The sequence below is a fragment of the Lepisma saccharinum genome, chromosome 9 (assembly GCF_977018435.1).
Source record: "Lepisma saccharinum chromosome 9, izLepSacc3.1, whole genome shotgun sequence".
Lineage (NCBI taxonomy): Eukaryota > Metazoa > Arthropoda > Insecta > Zygentoma > Lepismatidae > Lepisma > Lepisma saccharinum.
The window spans coordinates 41,774,733-41,797,966 of NC_139237.1; the positions used below are offsets into that span (position 1 = coordinate 41,774,733).

The 23,234-nt window shown below is 38.1% G+C and overlaps 1 protein-coding gene across 19 annotated transcripts in view; it reads right to left on the reverse strand.

Annotated features, from left to right (window-relative positions):
* Nucleotides 1–23,234, reverse strand: part of LOC145992025 (uncharacterized) — a 276,188-nt gene that overhangs the window by 206,424 nt on the left and 46,530 nt on the right. Inside the window, exon 4 of one of the 19 annotated variants that reach the window (XM_083128054.1) lies at nucleotides 718–1,282. The exons of the other annotated variants lie outside the window; for them this stretch is intronic. Within the exon in view, the coding sequence (XP_082984180.1) occupies nucleotides 946–1,282 (337 nt within the window). The 3' untranslated portion in view covers nucleotides 718–945. Of the gene's footprint in view, nucleotides 1–717; nucleotides 1,283–23,234 lie in introns of those variants that run through there. 19 annotated transcript variants of the gene reach the window in all.

A 23,234-nucleotide genomic window follows, 5' to 3' on the forward strand; every position in this document is an offset into this window, starting at 1 on the left:
TTGCATTAAAACATTTCAAATGTACAATAGCCAATATTTTCTGAATGCATTATACTTTCACTTTGTATCGTGAAGATTCTACTTCATGTTTTGGTTATGTTTCTGGCAAGTCATTTTTCATGTCATGGCTATATGAGTGCACTGCACTATTAAGCAACAATAAGCAACTGATTTTTCTGGAAATGGTTAATAGGATGATATCTGGTTGGCCACTCAAGGAACATGATAAAATTAAAGTACAATTCCCAGTCTTCAAGGCAAACTTTCCAAAAATTCAGGGGTACAAGCTGATGTGTTCTCTATTTCAACTTTAGGTATTACCGCCTCTCACCATCCACACATACACACACAAATTATTTTAATATAAAGTGGCCTGTGTGATTAAAATGTATCCAAAAATTCTAATACAATTCAATTAAACGGTATATACACATATTTAAAACAATTTAATGTGCGGAATTCACATTTACCATTTCACATATTCAGAATTGAAATAAGTCTACAAATACAAGTCACAAATGTTATGGGATATACTAATCTACAAAAAATTGTTAATTGTATAAGAATTTCAAATTTACCTAATCAACTTCTAGATATCTTACCTTGCAATAATCTTCTGTCTGTCAGATAGATTATTCTGCAAAGCACACTAACGAAGTAAACAGATTGAGTGAAATCTGCTTTATTTTTCATGCAGCTTTCTTTTTCCTTCCTCGATAAAAATAAAAGTTAAACTTTGAAAAACTTGTCTCGGGGCATTTGTAAAGGTGTATAAATTTAATGGGATTTGGTTTAATAAAAGTTGCAATTTTTCACCTCTGTGGAAAAAAATTCACACAAAATTCTGAGAGCCAATAATTTACGCAGAATTCATGGACTTCTGGGAGAGTAGCCACTCTAGATGTGCACAAAATCACTAGAAAGTACAACACATTACGTCTTCTTTCACTTTATGACACTCTGATGCCATACTAGATCATGTGTCTTCAGCTGATCCTGAGAAGTGTAACCTTTGTGGCAGATCTTGCAGGAGAATGGCTTCGCTGCTGCATGGACTCGAAAGTGAACCTTCAAATTTCCCTTTAAGTTGAACCTCCTCTGACATATGTGACAACTGTATGGTTGATCCCCTGTATGTATACGTACGTGCCTCTGAAGTTCACTTGGAAAATTAAAGCCTTTGGGACATCTTGAACACATATACTTTCTTTGTGGCAAGTTCCCTGTAAGGCTATTTGGCAAATGATTACCCACAAAAGTTCCAAGTGAAGATGTGATAAAGCTGAAAGGAAAACAATACACTTTATGTAGTCACCAATGTTACTTTATCAATTCTACACATTAATAGCATAATTTCTTACAACACTCTGTTGCCACATATAATTTCATGTTTGCCATTGTGCGATTTGTTAATCTCAGGGATAAAGCCTAATTTTCCCTTCATTTTGAGCATATTTAACCTAAAAATAAAGCAGACTCATGCTAATCTGACCATACCTTGCAAAGAGGGATGGCAGATCATCAACAGTGATTATTTAATTAATTATGAAGTTTAATACTACAAATATACCATACAATATGGTGTATTAAAAACAAGAGTCAAACGTGATAATGGTAAAAAAGTCACTCTCAGTACATACCATCCTGTAACATTTGGCCATCTCAGTTTAGTCACTTTGCAACAATGTAGAAAAATGCAAACTATACAAGCTTTCACATGCAGCAGTCGACTGTTCTAAAATTAATCCTTCTTCTCTGCAGCTTGCACCTTTTCTCTGGCTCACGTTCATGATGTCACTGCATTGTTCTTGCTTGGGAGAACAAAACGACTTTCAAAAGGAAGCAACCAGTAGAAACTGGATACTTGAGCCATGAGATTAAGAGTCTAGTGAACCAAAAATATTTTCCCCTCGCAAATACGAGGGTGGTTTGAAAATTTCTCGGAATCACCACCAGATGTCAGTGCTAGGACAACGAGGTTCCCGCATAGTAATAGGCCATCCTTTATTAATAAACACGTGGCGCGTCAGTGTTCTGAGTAGAGATCTGTGGTGTGGACGTCACTTTGTAGTTGTTCCCGTGCAGTGCTTTGTGAAGATGGAAAAATCGAGTTTCGAGCGGTGATTAAGTACTTCGTAAAGAAAGGTATGAAAGCAAAGGAAATTCATGCCGATTTTCTGAACACACTGGGGGACTCTGCTCCTTCATATTCAACTGTTGCAAAGTGGACAAACGAGTTTAAATTTGGTCGGGACAGCTTAGAAGATGATCCACGTAGTGGTCGCCCAAAGTGTGTCTACTACCCCAGAAATTATTGAAAAAGTGCATAAATTGGTCATGGAGGATCGCCGACTGAAAGTGCGTGAAATTGCTGAAGCTATAGGAATGTCATCCGAACGGGCGTATCACATTTTAACAGTTGAATTGGATATGAGAAAATTATCTGCAAGATGGGTGCCGCGACTTTTAACACAGGACCATAAACGCATCAGAGTGGACATTTCCGAACAATGTTTGACTCGTTTTAAGAGAAACCAAACAGATTTTTTGTGCCGGTTTGTGACGACAGATGAAACGTGGGTCCACTACTATACCCCAGAGACAAAACAACAGTCAAAGCAGTGGAAACATGTTGATTCACCACCACCAAAGAAAGCAAAGGCAATACGGTCGGCCGGAAAGGTAATGGCGTCAGTGTTTTGGGATGCGAAAGGGATTCTGTTGATCGATTATCTTCCCACTGGTCAAACAATTACGGGACAATACTACGCTAATCTCCTCGACCAACTTAAGCATAAGATACGGGAAAAGAGGCCAGGTTTGGCAAGAAAGAAAATCATCTTGCATCAGGACAATGTGCGCCCTCACACAAGTGTCGTTGCCATGGCAAAAATTCATGAACTTGGTTACGAATTGTTGCCACATCCACCTTATTCGCCTGATTTGGCTCCCTCAGACTTCTATCTTTTCCCCAAACTCAAAAGTTTCCTCGGTGGACGGAGATTCTCTTCAAAGGAAGAACTAATAGCCGAAGTTGACACGTATTTCACAGGGCTGGAGGAATCTAATTTTCGAGATGGGATAAAGGCATTGGAACATCGCTGGACCAAGTGCATTAGTGTACAGGGAGACTACATTGAAAAATAAAAAAAAATCACTGTTGTAAGTCGTTTCTTTCTATTCCATTCCAAGAACTTTTCAAACCACCCTCATATCAATTGCACTTTTAATAATTAAGAGTTCACACTAAGCACATTTGCACATGTACTGATAACATCGACGGCATACCATATCTTGATATCGTGTGCACCAAGAAAAAATGGAAGTAAATGTGACAGCGCCACACATAGCTCTACTCAACAAATTTTCTGGAAGGACCCTTCAATGGTGGGTATGTAGCTGGAGCTCCCCGTGACCCATCCACAGTCAGACTCAGCCCCCTGCACCTCAGGAAATGAAAAAGAGGACACAGATCCAAGTTGTTTTGAAGCAGGCAGTGATTCCAAACCTAGCACAATATGAGTTTCGTTGGCACCTAGCACTCTGAGTTTGCATAATGGGAAAATCCAGCATAATTTGCTAACTTGCTCCTCTGGGAGGGAGAAATTCACTTCAAAGGACGATATGAGAAATTAAAAATAAATGATATCCCGATTTCTGGCTGCGGTGGCTCAGTCAGTAACGCGTCTCACTACCATGCTAAAGGTCCCGGTTCAAATCCGGAAACTTTTCTAACGATGGAAGCGGCCCCGGTGCCCACCCAGCGTCGAATAACATGGGTACCTGGAGGAAACCCTGGGGGTAAAGGCGGTCAGGGGCATGATGCTGATCACATCACCCCCACTCATGACCAGATCAAGAAAGTGTGGGGCGTTACCCCCACACCCCCTATACGCCTTCATGGCGTTGTGCTAAGCACAGGGGAGCACTTTACCTTTTTTTTTTTTACCCGATTTCCGGTCCAGGACATGCTTTTCCAACCACGCCCTCTGCTCATCATATTCTCTTTATTCTCCCCAGTTTACTTCACGAGGAACATTTAATAGTAAGAAATAGGTAGAAAGTTGTGGTGTACACAAATCAAACAAATGTTCTGCTTTGTAATAGACAAATCATCTCAAACTTTTTCTAGTTCAATGTTGAACTCATCACAAAATAGATGCATAACTTAAAATTACAATCATCCAAAAAATTATTATAATAATAAATTACTGTTACTAATTATTAGGGGCATGCATATTTCGTTTTTGACGAAAAAACGAAATTTGAAAAAACACATTGTAGTGTTAATTTTTCATGTTTTTGAAAGGTGTGAGGTGCATTTTGTGACCATATTTTGTCACGAAATAATGCGAAATGAACTGCAAAAAGCGAAATTAACTCTTAAACACGAAATTCAGGGTTTATTCACCGCCGTGACACCTTCCGAGGTCTGAATTATCCTGAGAGTTATGCAATTCCCGGAAAATTGATTAATTCTGCTGTTAATATTGGAGAAGCAAAAATGGACTCCTTTACACAGAAATAAACTTAATACTCTGATAACTACATAAATGTGCTATTAGAAGTGAAATGTTAATTCTGCGGAATAAGTGTAGTTTTTAAATCAAATTTAGGATTATTTTCACAATTTTAAAACCAATATGTCTTTTTATATACCACTTTTCATCCATTTTTTCACCGCTATAACACCGATATTTTATTTTATTTACCGCTTTTGAACCCGAAATTGACTCAGTTTTTGTACCGAAATTTTGCCTTTTTATTTACCAAAAATATGTGCCTCTACTAATTATCAATAACAGTAATCTATTATTATTTTTTAGATCCTAGCACAATTTATCAGCATCTAGCATAATTTCACAGTTTAAACAGCTTTTTCTTATCGGAAGGTTGGCAATGCAGTACAGGAGCCATCAGGCTTTTGTGTGTTCCCTCCAAGGTCTTGGCGAGAACCCCGATTGTGTCGATACATGTGCAAAACAAGATACCGGGGTTGGTGTTGTAACAGAAAACTACCCTGCCAAAAGAATGGTACTTGTGCAAGGGCACAAATAATAAGGATAACAGTCTTTTAGTGTGTTGATTAGCTATCTTTAACACAATCATTTTCAATCTGACTTATTATTTTACTTTGATAATACAAATATCAAAGTTCGTATGCTTTACGTTTAACGTATCTCAGTTACTCAACTGTGGCAAACAGAAGGGAACTTTAGACCAAAGTAACAAGTGTAACTCAGTCTCTTGGTCAGAAATGTACAGTGAATGCTATTTTACAGACAGGAGGTTTCATGTTGTGTGGAACAGCCATTCCATGTGCCACTTGTTGCTTCTTGTTGCTTGTCACTTCAGATTGAAACCTCCCTAAAAGCAAAATGTGAAGTAAAAGAGTATAATTAAGGTACTCACATTTTCCGCGAAGCTGTTTTACATTATTTTCTATTAATTTCGGTAGACACTGCCACCATCCTCGTTGGAATTCGTTGTGTTGTTGTTTGGCACGTTTCTGTTGTTTTTTCCTAAATCGCCGTTAGGTGTGCTGCTGTTCACCGGTGTTAATTGCTGCAGTAACGGAAGCCAGGTGTGGTGTGCCTGACCACTATCTATTGAACATAGATGGCATGTGTTTCTTTAATTTTTGTGACTATCAGAGTGTCTGCTTTGTATTTGACATGTACTTTCTCAATTTTATGGTTGTGGAATTTTATATGCTTGGCAAGTCCAGTGGTGGGTTGGGCGGTTTTGCATTTGATAGGTGCTGCTGAATTCTCTCACTGATGGGCCTGATCGATCTGCCGATGTAATGAGCCCTGCCCTTGCATTCAGCAACATAGATGTCTGGATTGTTGAGGGGGGAGAGGAAGTACCGTTTATGTTTGTTTAGTTGGTCAGCTATTTTCGAGGTTGGTTTGTGTGCTATTTGGATGTTGTAGGGGCGGAGGGTTTTGGTAAGGTGGTTGGATGTGGTAGGATGGTAGGGAAAGGCAAACCACTTGGTTTTGTAACTGGGATCGGGTTGCGATGGTGAAGCAGGTTGTGTTGATGGTGCAGGTTGTCTGACTTGGATTTCAGCTTTGCTGCACCATGTGGAGAGTTGACATTCAGCATATCTATGTTTTAGTGCCAGTTCCGTGATGGTTGCTATCTCGTCGCTCAGGTCTTCTTCTCTGGAACTGTAGAAGGCTCTTCGGAAGAAGTTTAGCCATACATTGGCCTTTTGCTTGGGTGGATGGTTGGATAGTGCATGGATATATTGGTTGCCTGCATCTGGTTTTCTGAAAACGTGGTTGTGAATTTGTTTCCCCCGTGGCTGATGGTGAAGTCCAAGAAATTGATTTTGCCCTGCTTTACATGTTCTATGGTGAATTTTAGTATGGGGTGAATGCTATCTAGTTCTTCCAACAACAGGTTGATCGCTTCTGGTTTTCTGTATATGACTATGATGTCATCAGCGTATCGTCCATATCTGATGAATTTGAGTTCCGGAGTTTGGAGTATGCTTTCTTCAGCCAAATGCATTACTATGTTTGCTATGGGAGCCGATAGTGGGTTTTCCATGGCAAAAACTGCCCAACCCACCACTGGACTTGCCAAGCATATCAAATTCCACAACCATAAAATTGAGAAAGTACATGTCAAATACAAAGCACACACTCTGATATACACAAAAATTAAAGAAACACATGCCATCGTACCACTACAACCATCTATGTTCAATAGATAGTGGTCAGGCACCACGCCTGCCTTCCGTTACTGCAGCAATTAACACCGGTGAACAGCAGACGACATATACGCAGACATACAGGCAACAGCAGCACACCTAGCGGCGATTTAGGAAAAAACAACAGAAACGTGCCAAGCAACAACACAACGAATTTCAACGAGGATGGTGGCAGTGGCTACCGAAATTAATAGAAAATAATGTAAAACAGCTTCGTGGAAAACGTGAGTGCCTTAATTATCTATTACCATGTCTCTCATTCCCATAGTATGAATAAAAGAGTACAGTTCAGTGGCGTATACTGGATTAAGAACCTGGGCCATCGCACCATATCATAGTGTTCGAATGGACAAAAATGTGCTGGTGGGGGTGTTTTTGTTTTTTGAACTCATTTAGGGTGGCGGGTTGAAGTGATGTGATTCTGTGATTAAAAATATATATAACTCTTACATAAAACATGGAAATGTAAACTGTGAGAAAGGAAAGGATTTCAAGAATTTCATTCTTATTTGCATAAATAAGAGGCCCATATTGTGAAATATGATGTAGGCCTATATACGAGAATAAAAATAAAATTTCAACCTTCATATTTTCACGATTTTAAGTTCAGGTACTCCTTGTTGGTGCAGTGGTAAGTTCGTTGCCTTGAAACTAAGGGGTCCCGGGTTCGATACATGGTTGAGATACCACTTTAACGTTTTGGAGCTTATCGTCATTTGTAAGCAGAATAGACAGCTTGTTAATTATGTCCCTCATTTCAGTTCACTACACAACACAGCACATATCATTCACAAAAATATAATCCACTCACTACTGTATTCACATGCTGCCTCTAAATAAATTCCACGCACCAAGACCACTTTGACGCGATCTAGACTAGAACTGGTCCTTGTTATTTTCAGTAATTTTTAGATGCATTCATAAACCATTCCCACTCCACCAACAATTTTCTATTCCCCACTGTATCTCTAGTTGTTTGAAGGCCAACGACCTCTTTTTCAACTCCTCTGCAAGCTTTCAATGATGTTCTTGTTCCTGCCATATGAGAGCTAGGAATTTTAGGTGCTGCACCTTAAATTTTTTTGTGTGAAAATGGGTAAAAAAGTGACTCATCCCCAAAATAAGCATGTACTGAACTCTACTCATGGTGTTTCGGTTGCGCCTTTTTGCACCTTTTTCACAATCTCAGAACATTTTCCACCTTTTTCACATTGTCAGAACCTTTTGCACCTTTTCGCCCATTTTGCATCTTTATCATTTTTTTTAATACAACTCACGCGCTGTTTAACCCCACCCACATTCAAGGCATGGCTTCTTGGCACGCGATTCTTATTTACCGCACAACAATGAATCAGCTTTCTTTAGTTCTTGGACGTTAATGTAGTAAGCGCGCGGACTTTAAACAGTGCCAACAATGACGCGTTACAATTGCTAGAAGTTGTGCTATTTTTGTCCTATGCTGTATTGTTTACGAATTGTTGTAGGAAAGCTGTTTGGTTTTAGTTTCCTTCTCCTGTCTCGGAGAGCAAGGTAACTGCAGTCTGTGATCGACTGATCGATGCATCGGATTTGCTTGTTCACCATGCCAAAACATAAAGTAAATGTTGGGAAACTGCAGGACATTGTTAAACAGTTTAGCGGTGACGGCATTCAGAGTGATGGATCTGTTCTGAGGTGTGATGTGTGTGATATTTCTATTGCTGTTGATGACAAACACCAACGCACTCGGGTTGTGCAGCATCTGCAAAGTGGGAAGCACGTCAGGAATCAAGAACTACGAGATGGTAAAGGTGGGAAGCGACAGCAATTCATTGGTGAGGCGCTTGCATCTTCGAGTTCCAGAAATACAAATGAATTTTTCAGTGAGACAGCAAGGACATTTATAGCATGCGGAATACCTCTTTCGAAACTTAACAATGCTGTCATGAAATCATATTTGCAAAAATATACTGGGAAGTCAGTTCCAGATGAGAGCACCTTACGGAAATCTTACCTTCAACCTCTTTATGAAGCTAAAATCTCGCAGATCAGGCAAGTAGTAGATGACCATCCAGTCTATTTCATACTAGAAGAAACCACAGATAGCCAAAACAGGTATGTTTTGAACATTTTAGCAGCACCTCTCAATGGACATCAAGTGAAATCCATGCTTTTAAAAACTTATTTTCTCGGCAAAACAGATAATGCAAGGGTAATGCAAAGTTTCGATGATGCATGTTTTGTATTGTGGCCAGAGGGCGTAAAATATGATAGAGTGTGGTTAGTTCTTACAGACCAAGCATGTTAGCTGCATTTTCTAATCTGAAGAATATGTATCCTAACTTAAAACACGTGACCTGCATTGATCATACTTTGCATAGAGTTTGTGAAGCTCTTAAAGATGAATATACATATGTGAACGAATTTGTTTCCAGCATTAAGAAAATACTGAAAAAGGCTCCTTCTAGAATACAGAAGTACGTAGAAATTACTAAACTTCCACTACCACCCTCTCCCATCCTCACTAGATGGGGTACATGGTTAAAAGCTGCAGTGTATATGTGTAATCATTTGCATACACTATCGAAATTTTTAGATGCTTTGCCTAGTGATTCCTCAGCTGTAGAAAAAGCCAAAAAAACTTGCACTTGCACAGGAATTGCAAGATGAACTGTATATTGTACATGGCTTCTCTTTCCTTACTACTGCAATCACAAAACTGGAGGAGCAGTGTCCTGAAAAGGAAGCACAGTGGGCTGTTTTGATGGATGTGCAACGAGAGCTGCAAGGGGTCGGGAAAGAGAAGTTAGAACAAAGTTTAGCCAAAAGCCCTGATGTTCAAGAAGTTGCAACCAACAAGGCTGTGGATTACCGGTTGAAAACAAAATACGCACCACTTGTGTCTGTTGACGTTGACTGTTCTTTTTCAACTTACAAGTACAGTAGAGCGTCGATTATCCGAACATCGGTCAACCGAACGACCGCTTAACCGAACAGTGTACTCGCTCACTTTCAGATATCTGTAATGAAAAAAGTACGTGACTTAGCTGCTCGTAAGCGTGTAGGCTTGCTTAGACAGACCAAAATAAAGGATTTTTTTAAACGTTAATTTTGTGTACTGTGTGTATTGTTCATGCAAAATGCGTATTTAATATGTACATATTTTTGTTTAATAAACTGTACCACATACTATATATTCCTACTAAAGTTGCCTTTGTACGTTACTTTGTAATACATACTTAAAGAGATGCCTGTTTTTATGAATAAATTTCCTGTACAGTACTTCTTTTTGGCAAATAAACATGTACAGTTCGATTATCCGAACAAACCAGTTTTCCGAACACCCATGACCCCCAATTACTTCGGATAATCGACGCTCTACTGTATCTGCTTAGTGACCGCAGATGTAGCCTCACTCAGAAGAACAGAAATTTTGAATGTAATCTATTTTAACTGTTTTCTAGATGACTAATTCTAAGCAAGTAAGAAGAAGCATGTTTTCCTTTATGTTGCTTGCTAATGTATCAGAGAATTTTCTTTGCTTAGTTATATTAAACGATTTAAAACCAGAGAATACTCTGTGTTTATGCAGACAAGTTGAATCATATATGTATGCACTGCTCATAATAAATTTTACATCTGAAAATTAGCACCTATTTTAGCACCTTTTTTTGTATAAAAATTGGAACCTTTTTTGCACCTTTATTGGCAAATTTTTGCACCTAAAATTCCTAGCTCTGCATATGACACACTTTTCCCTTGCCTGCGATAATTTGGCTTCAAAATTCCCCATTCCGGGGAAAAATACATGCTGGGAAAAATTGGTTTGCAACATTGATCAGGGCCCTGTCAGCTTGCCCGTCACCCCCATGGAGTTGCCTGCCGGTGCTGGGCCAGCCGTCTCGCAAATTCAAAGAAAGCAGGTAATGTTTCCAATTCCTCTAAGAAATCAGGTTCATCTTCTTATTGAAATGAACAATTTTATGAACATTTTCTGATAGATATTTTTTTCTGTATTTTATTCACTGAGTCTAGGCTTTACAGATAGCCTAGATAGCCCCGAATATACGCCTCTAGTATAGTTATATTTGTTAGCAAAAACCATACACTATGCAATGATAATAATGGCTCAAGTGCTATTACCGATCTCAAAGCAACAGTACTAATTTCGAATGTATAATCCTCAATGGTGAGGAACTCAATAGCTCCAGAATGGGGGTTGGGGGGGTTTTGTTGGGTCTCTCTTGAATGAATCTACAAGGATCCCTATTTAATTCCACAGAACTACCTATAGAACAGATACAGGAAGCCCAACAGCACTGATAGAGCATGTTTTCAACTGTAAAACACCATTTTGCACATAGTCACAACTATTGGCTGTGTTTTTGCAAAACAATAAGTGCTTCACAGACAAATAATTATTATTGTAATACTAACACAAACAATAGCGTTGTTTGACTATAACTGTACAACAACCTTTTTCCCTCCCTTCTTTTAACCTTTTGATGCCCAAGGCCATTTTCACATGTAACCCCCTTGATGCCCAAGCCGATTTTGAGCAAAATGCAGAGTTTCAATTAAATGAGTGTAGATTGGAGGCTAATTGATCTAGAGAGATGAGTGATATACCGTTGTACGCGGAATAAACCAGAGATTCAGACTATATAAAATTTAAGCAAATTCGGCGTATATGTGGTGGTGGGGAGGGGGCTAACTCTCAAAATTCCAAAATTTCGGGGAAAAAAATTGGTTCCCCCACCCTCCCCTCAAGAAAAAGTACATGACAGTGTCGACATGCACATGGAAATGATCGCTGACATGTAAGGAACACAAAAATATTTGCATTATTATTCAAATGACCAATGTAACTTGAGTTGTACCCCCAAAAGGAATGGTCGGCACGCCACTGATTCAAGCAAAAATTTGACCTTGAAAAGACACGCAAAAGAGAAGTCCCTTTTCCCACCTTTTCCCCTCCATTTTCATGAAGACAAAAAAAATGCAAAAAAACATTTCTCTTAAATACATGTGTTAGCAACAATATAAAAAAAATTGAAATTCTAGCCAAAAATAGAAAAGTTATAACGTAAAAACTGCGACCTTGACACAGCATCTCGATCGAGATGCTTGGTACCGGGAGGGTTACATTTGGGTATCTCGATCGAGACGCTTGGTACCGGGAGGGTTACATTTGGGTATCTCGATCGAGACGCTTGGGTCCCAAAAGGTTAAGGGGCATCACACACACAAGTGCAACTCAAGCTTTCAGCTAAGTACAAAGACTAACATCATATAGAAGGAACAGGGAGAAGTATTCGCAACTACTTAAAGGGTTTAATTCTGGCAAAATACACACTTCAAGCCTCAAGTTTGGTTTGTTTCCATCATTTTGATTTACACAAGCATGTACGATATTGGATGTACCATAATTCTTAGGTCTCTTGCACCCCATGATAGCTGAGGTGTAATTAATGGTGTACTAAGTTATAGATGATAATTATAAATATTATGCACAGAAATCACCTTACCTCTATTAGAATGATGTTGAAAGGAGTACCAGTCTCCTGAAGCCTGGGATCATCTATATCACGTTCGTTAGTCTCAACTGCTTCATTTCTCTCTCATTAGACATAGCAGCAGGAACTTCAGCATTCTCTCTTGAAATCACTTTCAAACACATAGAAAACACTTAAAACGACCATGCTATCCTAGTTTCCCATATCACAAAGTAAGGATTCATATTTTCTGCGATTCTAATTTTATCCCATTGGATCCAGTACACGCAAAGAAATGTACATATCACGTGTTTGAAACAAACATGCAAAAAATGACTCAACATACAACATATGGAGCAGTAACTATATTTTTGAGGATATTTACTGCACACCTTGTAGAATAAACTACATTCCATGGTACATCAGCCCTCTAACAGCCAGGGCCTAGCGGCCTTTTCATTGGGTGAAAAAAAAAAAAAAAGAAACTGTTTGTAGTGCATCCTTCTGGGAGTCCGTTGTACTACAATGCAGAAGTTTTGTCACAAAGATGAAAGATGTATGATTATCCACCCTACATTCAATATGGAAGCAAGTAAACAATAAATAAAATTTAAATATAACAGTAATAAACATAAATTGTCATTTACGTGCAATCTTCCACTTTTTTTTACAACTAATAAATTATTAACAAGTATTAATAAAGTAAAAGTGAGGAAGCAATTTACAATTCCAAGCTTTCAATTTATTGTGTATAACAATATACAGGGTGATTCTAAAGGTAGGGTACAAACGAAAACCACAGATACCTCTCATGAAATAGAGATGAAAGTGTCCCTTCCACTTTGCCGAGAGATGCCTCCATGAGGAGCTAGACAACGCCGAAAACATGTGAAAATGAACTTCACACCGCTGTACAGCCAGTACCAGTGAAGATAGAAAGGTGGAACAAAAGAAGTCAAAAGGAACACCAAAGTCGCCCATCCGAAAAACACCAGGCGGCAGCTGCGCAACGCATGCACATGGGGTTCACAAAGAAAATAGGAGTGTCCCGCAAGACAAGTGAAGGGAAAGGGTAGCGATCGACAACAGTAGGGACAAAAGAAGCAATGAAGCATGATGTAACAATTGCACAGCGGGAAAAAAAAAACACCATGACAGAAGCAATGCAGTCGAGAAAAGTAGTGTGAGGTTGCAGAATCACGGGAGTACGACGTAGGACGAAGAAACACACCGAGAATGCAAGCAAAGTGGTCCGTGACACTCAACAGGCAACAGACGCGTACATGGTTCGGGGCAGAAATGGCAGCGCTGGCGGTGCAGCGCATGGGGAGTCCCCAAACACAGTGTAGAGACACCGCAGCAAGAACAAAGCACGGTGTAACAAAAGAGAAAGAGGACCGGACGGGGAATGGTACCTGCCAAGGAGACAACAAATGCGGGACGAGGGATTCCCCGTATCAGCACCGAGGGGATGTCACACAGAGGTCGTGCGCCAGCAGGACAAACACAGCAACTACGGCACAGGAGGTTATTGCCAATGAAAGGTGCACGTACAGATAGGACCACATTCCTCGTACAGACGTTGTTACAAACGTCGTGATGGGGCCCAATCAGCCTCTTAGAAATGAAGCCGGAGACACATCGCTGGGTGGGAGGGGGCGAAAGGCTGCTGGAGTGTCGTACGGACCCCACCACTCCACTTTGCTTGCATTCTCGGTGTGTTTCTTGCTTCTTTTGTCTCTACTGTTGTCGATCGCTACCCTTTCCCTTCACTTGCCTTGCGGGACACTCCTATTTCCTTTGTGGAACCCCATGCGCATGTGTTGCGCAGCTGCCGCCTGGTGTTTTTCAGATGGGCGACTTTGGTGTTCCTTTTGACTTCCTTTGTTCCGCCTTTCTATCTTCACTGGTACTGGCTGTACAGCGGTGTGAAGTTCATTTTCACACATTTTCGGCGTTGTCTAGCTCCTCACGGAGGCATCTCTCGGCAAAGTGGAAGGGACACTTTCGTCTCTATTTCATGAGAGGTATCTGTGGTTTTCGTTTGTACCCTACCTTTAGAATCACCCTGTATTACTTGAAAATTAAGACAAGGCTGCATCTCTGTCATGTTCTCCTAAACCAACCCCCCCCCCCTTCGCTAAAAAAAAGTTCTCCATTCCAAAAACTGAGGTGATATTCTAGATTCGGGGGGGGGGGGGGGGGAGCTTAGAGTTCCACGTGGAGCATTTAAGTGAATTGTCTTTCTGTCTAGATATCTGTAACAGTTTTGTAGCACCCTAAGCTTATTTCAAAATTGGAATATTATGGCAGTTTTTTAAATGTGAGAATTTTTAGAAATGAATTCTTGCTGGAAAAGGTCCAAGATCCAGCAGTATTCTAACATTCAATTTGTATAATAGTAACTCTGAATTTTTGGATATTACATATAATTAAGTAGGTTCCCAGCTTCCAGAGTTGCTATAACATCTTGAGATCATAAATCATAGAGGCAACTTCAAAATTCAAGCACTAGATAACCACAGTTGTTTTAGGAGTACTGTGGAACATTTGCATTTTGTCTTCTTATTGGCTCGTTCTGGATCGTGTTGTTCTTATTGGCTTAACTTGGCTAGTAACTCGAGAACACTTGTTCGAATCACGTCGCCAGAAAAGCTACATTTCCTATTTTTGTAATAATCAAAATGTAATATCAACCACCATTTATAATGCATTACATTCCTACCAGTTACACATTAGTAGTAGAAGGGGATAGTGATGCTTTTATGGCTGAAAATATATTATGCAAATTTAACCTTCTGTTATTCACGGGTGAGCCTTTCCAAATATACCACAATCCAAAATATAAGTCATTGCTAATGCTCTCTGAGCCATCTTTGTTTCAGTCGTGAGCAGAAGAGAGCGCAGCACTTACCCGCGAGCAACCATGTGCCTTTTCGTGATTGTGTGAAGTAATGTGATTCTGATTGTGAAGTGCTATTGTATATACGCACTGAACATGGAACGTGAACTGATTTGGAATTGGCTTTTTGGGAAATCTGATGAGGAAAATGTAGGCTTCCTCCTCGTAGATGATGATAGTGAGGATTCGAATGGTGAAGTTTATAACACTAATCACGACAACAGCGGTTAGGTGGTGGCTGATGATACTGACACCAGTGAGCACAGTGGGCCTCATTATGTCAGTAAGGGCAATGTCCCGGTGTGGAACATTCACCCTCCACCACACAACAGGTGAAGGAGCAATTAGAACATTGTCATTCATCCGGCAGGTATGAAATGAACAGCTCAACATGTGACGACAGTTCTTCAGTCTTATTCTTCCCTCATCATGTGATTGAACTAGTGAATTTACATTCATTTGCAGATGACAAAATACATTTGTGAGCATGATGTGTTAGACACAAATATGAATGAGATAGAGGGCACTGATTGGATTACTGTACTTAGCAGGAGTTATGAAATCATTTCATGAAAATATCTGAGACTTACGGGCAACTGACATGACAGCACCGAAGTAATTTTGCATGGTAATCAGTTACAATACATTTTATTTGCTTCTTAGTGTCCTGAGGTTTGATGATATTCATACCAGGCAAGAAAGGAAGGTTTTTTGACAAGTTGGCACCAATCAGAGAAATTTTTCAGGGCTTATTCAACGTTGTGAAGACAACTACAGTGTCAGAAAATATGCGACTCTTACACGAAATGTTGCAGTAATTTTGTGGCAGGTGCAGCTTTAGAAAATACAATGCTAAATAAGCCTTCAAAATATGGAATTAAATTTTAGCTTTGTTAGATTCTTGAATGTTTTACACTGTGAAAATGGAGATATGTGAAGGAAAACAGCCTGAAGGGCCCTTTTTATTAGACAATAGACCTAAAACTATCGCCAGAAGAATGGTTCAGCAAATAGTAAACAGTGGATGGAATGTGACTGTCGACAACTGGTTCTCTTCTGTTGGAATAGTGAATAAGCTTCCACGTGAAAAAACCGGACAATGGTCGTAACACTGAAGAAAAATAGGATGGATATTCTGCCAGAACTAATCAACACTAGATCCAGGCTTGTAAATAGCAGCCTTTTCGGTTCTGGTGAGCATTGTATGTTAGTTTTGTATGTGCCTCAAAAGAACAGAAACGTTATATTTATATCCAGCATGCATGAGTCTCCTGCCATTGATGAAAAACCAGGGAGCTTATGAAACCAGAAGTAATTTCTTTCTATAATGTGACAAAAGGAGGGGCTGATGCTGTTGATGTCTTTGTACAGTGTATAATGAATGTGCTGAAGATGGCCTCTCAGAATATTCTTCACAATGCTGAATATTGTCAGTATCAACAGTAAGATTATTTTTCGTTCACGTAATACTGAAGAGTTGGTGCAGAAAAAGTACTTGGAAGACACTTACACTGGACGTTACCAAATTACATCTAGAAGAAAGAGCTGCAAAATCCGGAATCAATCAGATCTGCATATGAAAATCTTAAAAGTCTTCGGAAAAAATCCAGATCCTCCACAGGTGGGATCATCATCAGGAAGATAAAAGTGTGCACGTTGACCAAGAAAGAAGAACATGAAAACAGCATTCAGGTGAGTAAAATGTACTGCACCAATTTACAGAGACCACATAATAACAATCTGTGAAAAATGTCATTTTAAAAATGCGTAACGAAGTGATTCCAAACTTGAATAGAAATCATAATTGAGCTGTACAATAATTTCAAGTCTTTTGTTTAAGACTTCTTTTGTTCCTGTAACATTTTTTTAATGTATTCTAACCTAAATAAAGTAAGTGACACATTCAAATGCATATTATTCATAAATAAAATATACATATATTCCATAAACTTTGTGATCTAAGTCCAATTTAGTATGCAAAATCAATACAAATACGAAAATACATGGGGTGAGTGCCACAATGACAGATCCGACCGCGAGTAGCAACGGATTAAAGCCAATGCTTCATGGGCAGTGTACATTACAACATTGTCGTTTATGATACTGTTCTGGAAGTAGGTTTCAACAATATTTCCAAATTACAATACAATCAATTACACACTATCATTTACTGCACAGCACAATATTGTGATCAAAATGAACACAGTTTTGCACATCCACAAGTAATCATTTACAAAAAATATAAAAACCAACACACAAGATATTCATAGCAAATATCAGAGAGATTAAACCACAATGTGTATCTGCTCCATATATACATTATTTACAGGACATATTGCAATATCAATTTACAATTTTTCACTGTTATTCTTTCTTTCAATTCACCAATGATGTCTTCTCCCCCCAAAAATTTATGGTGGTGTCTAATGTTTACACTACCAGTGACACGTTCTCAAATCAACCAATCAGCAATAAACAACAAAGGATACAAGAAAACAGCAACAGTGTTCAACATGTTGCAATGAGTACAAAGTAGAGAATAGACGAGATTTGAAAAAAATTGACATGATTTTTCACATGACTGTAACATCCTTTATCAATAATGTCACTAACATTTGTTCACTTATCAGACATTGGAAAAAAATATAACAATGTTCAAGAATGATCACTTACCTGATTCTGCCACATTAACAATATTATTTTTCTAAACGCTTGCCTATTGAAGGAAGTACTGCTCTAAGAATTTCCATTAAGACAATTTCGAAAAAAAAAGTAATAAATTGGAAGTATGATCATATTCTGCAAACATGCGATTGAAGAAATTAAAGCATCACTCGGTTTTCAATCCACTGTAGATACATGGAAGCTAGACTGAAGATAATTTGTTGCCGCAAACCCTTGGAGAAATAACATTTTGCTAGTATCCAAGTTCTTCTATTTGAACATTTTGAGTAGCAATCAAGATCCTACCCTAGTGCAACCCATGCATCATAAAGGCTCCTCCCTTTTACAAAATCAAGCTCCTATTGTTCATAATACACATCTATACGCGGCTACCATCCACAATACACAATATATATTCAAACTTACCTTGCGTGCCTGGTGATCCAGGCCTCATTCAATATACACATTTCACATTTGTATTTGCCTGCATAGAACCTGATGTTTTTAATAATATGTACAAACGTAACATTAAAGAAGGAAAATTAAATTCCCTGTTTTGACAAGCCTTGGTACAAAAATGCATTTGTGGGCATGGAGGCTGAATGCATTTTGAAGGCAGTAACATTCCGAAAAGAAAAAAAAAAGTGGAACTTCGCTGTAGGACAGAAGCATGTACAAATATGGCAGGTGGGTGAATTCTTGTTATCTTTGGAAATGATACAAAGGCTGCAAGATATAAAACACAGTGTGAACATTCCTCCTAATGAATTTAAAGATAGAGCTGGGTGAGGCATTTTTAGGCACAACATAGTCTTGTAATTTAACCGGACATCAATGGCACAGTGGCCAAACAGTGATAAATAGGAAGTGTTGGTTATACAATTGAAAACACTAGTTACACCTGTGGTAGGTTTTTTCAAGGTGCGTAGTGTTAAATCAGCTCCTACATAAACTAATGAATAATTCTCCCACCTTTCCTATGATCCCAAATTGATTTCTAATGGGAGCTACAAAATTTTAGTGTTGCCCCAGCACTGAGAGATTTTTAAAACAATAGTCGAAGACTTTAGTCTCAAAAGCCAGAAACAGTAGCAATAGGATGCAATATTTTGATCAGGAATAACCCAAGAAAAAGCTGTTTGACGGGTCTTGAATGTCAACAAGCTCTCCACACCACAGAGTTTAGTTTTATATAAGGTTGATTAAGAATAAATTCCTTTAAAGTTAAGTGACTTTCAAACATAAGCTGCACACCTCAAATTTTTGGGTAAAACAAAATGTGAAGAAGTAAATACAGTAACTAAGATAACAGCTTTTACAAAGCATGCAAGATGACTGGACTCCAGAAAAGTCCAGGCCAGTGCTGTTGATTAACTTTGAATCCATACTTTCCGATATTAATATACGTAACTCAAATGCAACTGTAAAACACAGCAATAAAAAGGCAAAGCAGAAATCAAGACAAAAGGAACTAAGTTTATTACAATCAGCATAGGAAAAAGTTCTGTCATGCAACATAAACTCCTGATAATTACATTGAATTAAAGGATACGTATAATGAACCACCCATGCTCTGGCCAGACTAGAACCCAAAATATTAAGAGGCAAGGTCACAATTTGAACAAGTAATGTGCTTGGCTACAGAACAGCCATCTTTTGAAGGAAACCATGCAATTGGTATGCCACATAAATGTGTGGCATATAAAGCAAAAACAATTCTTACAAATGGGAATTTCATAAACAAAGAAGAAAGATACCCACAAGAAATATGAAACAATACAGAAACATGAAAGAACAAGCTAGATATTGAAGAACCAAGATAAGCTTAACAAGGAAATTATAGTAAAATGGCTGAGTGTTTACATAACAACCTATCTCATCATCTTCCAAAAACATGGTATCACTATAACAACGTACTTTACAAATTATGTTTTGCAAATTGTAACTGAGTGAATTTCCTGATTCAGGCTTGGTACTCTTAGCATTATGATCATACATGCTATTGCTATTTATATGTTTCCAGTATGCAGGGAGTGTTAGGTTTGATTGCATTAGTATTTCCCCAATTTGGTTCCTGTTTCGCACATACTTCATGTGAAAATAATATAAATATTAAGTAATTGTGACTTACAGACTGCAGTCACTAATGAAGCCTAACTTTCACAAAAGAATTACTCACATGTTAATTCTTTCTGTAAGAGCCACAGTGTTCTAGTCGGTAGGCAAGCTGACTGGCACGTGAGAGACTCAGGTTCGATTCCACAGGTGGATGATCTAAGGTCGGAATTTTTCCAGCTTTGTCCCTGCATAAAGAAGTTCTTGGGCTCACCTAGCCTCAAACCAATAGATACCTGGGGGCAACCCTGTTAGGGGGTAAAGGCAGCTGAAGCATGGTGCTGATCACAATCTCTAAAATGGCCGAGATCGAGAATATGTGGGGGCCCTACCCCCCCCCCACCCCCATCTCAAAATGTGCCTTCACGGAATGGTGCTATATGCACAGCGATCTAACCAACTAAATATTTTCTGGGACTTTCAAATGTGCCGATTAGTTTCAGAGAGCTACAAATTTACATTTTAAATGGTTTCCTTACTCTGTTGTACAACTTGCAAAATTCATAAAACAATTGTAACGCACCTATAAAAACATACGGATCCTTTGAAAAATAAATTGAAACAATGTACTTTCTTAATGTAATGTGAAGTGTATAATCATCCTGCTAAAAAAAAGCAGGTTATATGCAAGCAATTACAATATGTGAAAACATATTTATGTAAGAAACATCATTACACAAAATATATATTAACAAATACTGTGAAATCTCAAATATGCACTTCAAAGCCACTAATCACAAACTGCAACAAAATTGTCAAGAGCAGTGCTCGAAAAATTTTCTTCAAAGCTAGGTACCAACTCTGAAAATCAGGCGCCAGGAAACCACCTACTAGCAATTGTGCATACTACAGTGTGTTTCAAAAGTTGCGCAACCCAAACTTTGAAAATATATATCATGAAAACTGTAAGAGATATTACTAACTAACTAACTCCCTAGCCTTCTTAAACCCGAAGGTTCATGGCTGCAGCAACACAGGCCTTCCATCTTTCCCTATCTTGAGCAAGTTCTATATATTCTTTTCCATCCCTACCAATTTCCCTTAGGTCCATCTCAACGTTGTCCCTCCATCTTCGTCTTGGCCTTCCTACAGGTCTCTTACCATCAGGTTTCCCAACAAGAATCCTGTAAACTCCTCTTTCCTCTCCCATTCGTGCCACATGGCCTGTCCACCTAAGTCTTCTTGATTTAATTATTCTAATAATATCTGGACATGAATACAAATTATGTAGTTCTAAATTATGTAACCTTCTCCACTCACCTGTCTCCTCATCCCTTTTAGGTCCAAAGAATTTCGTAAGGATCTTATTTTCAAATACTCTCAATTTAAGAGATATTTACACCTTGTTTTCTGCACTAAACTGATCATGTAGGCTATCACTGGGTTAATAAATTTATGTTAGCATTTATCCAAATAAAAGCAATTACACTATTTGAAAAAAAAAAAAATATTGTTAATTTGCTGAGAACATCTGATAATTGATTTTCAACAATAAATACCAACTCTTAACAATTTGTGGGATCATTTGTTGGTGCTTGACTTGTCGTAACACAGTTGCTTTGTGAGGTACAGCAGAAGCAGGGTATTTTTCTTTGAAAACTTCTTGCACATGAGTAAGAATTAGTAGTAAAATACTCTTCAGCAAAGCACACGCGATGCTCCAATGTATACGCTATGCTGAATCAATAAAAAAACAAGCATAGTATCGGCGAAGGTGAGCGAAGAGAATTCGGGATAATCAAGAGTTCAATTTCGGCACAAAATCTTGATTATGATTTTTTATGTATATGTATGGCCAGCACTTAGGACATGTTGTGTGTGTCTGTTGACAATATTTCGACCTGCTTGTGTTGCCATCTACAGAGATATGTCCCAAAAATGTCACTTTTTCACTCAAACCATAAAATCGTCAGTCAAAAATTCATCAAATGTTGCACTGACCAATATTGGTTGTAAATGGCAGATGACATGGCATCAGTCATCAGACACCTAATTATGACCCTTCGATAATTTCTTAGATATTTTTCTCACCAAAAAATGCATTTCTGGAAAAATTTAACGCTGCCTTGCGCCAGTTATTAATTTATCTAATTTTCTGTATGGCTTACACTGATAATTTTATGGAATGAAAAAATATCTCAATGGATGGGGCTTTATAATGCAGAAAACACGGTATAAATATCTCTTACGGTTTTCATGATATAAATTTTCAAAGTTTGGGTTCTGCAACTTTTGAAACATTCTGTATAAGAAGCTGAGCATTACGGTATTCAAAACATTGCTAAATCATTTGAGAAAGCAGGAAATGGGGGACAAAGAGTAAGAAATTGTTACCGATTCTATGGAATGTTCACAACGTTGATAAAAAAAATAATTTGCTAACTTACACTGTACTGCAATTTGAACTTAAAATCTTCAAAATTTCATACATATTACAGCACAATTTCAAAGTTGCCAGGCTGATATTTTTAGTCTCCATGGCGACCTGGCGACTGGAATTTTTCGAGCCCTGGTCAAGAGATTCCCATAAAAGTAGTACTATTACTAGTACAACACTTATTAAACAATATTAATTTCATATATCCTAAATATCAGCAAAAGACTTTATTTTTCATTAATGTACATGTTGTTATTTCACAGTATCTGTTATACACAACAAAAATTCAATAATCTTCACTGAAAGAAAAAATATGTAAGGTTTGCAAGAGAGATAATTTTCAAAAGTTATTTTATTTTCTATTTTGGATACAACATTAAAACACAATATTCTTGAATATTAAAATATTTCTTCTTTTAAAAAGTGATGTCATGAAACACTCTGGTACTTCAGATACCTAGTATATATTATCAAACAATTTATTGAAGATTGTTCTTTGATTAGGTTATTTAACATCATGGTTCTGATTCTTTGGAACAACGAGGATGAAAAACAGACTAGATGAAATATGTGTATGAAGTATGCCCATCTACAGCTCAAACATTAAACATTAGATGGCAATTTCATAAATCAATCTCTCAACATGTTCACAAATTTTTATAAAATCTATATTTTTATATTTTAATCTTTACTCAGATAATGTTAATTTTAAAAAGGTCTAGGTAGGACAGCTGTATGAACACCTACACATACAGATAATTCTAGGCACCCACATTTTAATGTTTTATCTGAGCACAAGACCAAACACAACTTCAGTTTTGACTGAATTGAATAAAACAAATAAATCCTGATGTCCATACATTAAACAACAAATGTATTATAAATAGTATACATTCACCATAAAAAATAGTTGAATATGGCACTGACTAGTTACTTGGAAATGAACCTTGAGAAATAAATGCAACCTTTTGTACTAAA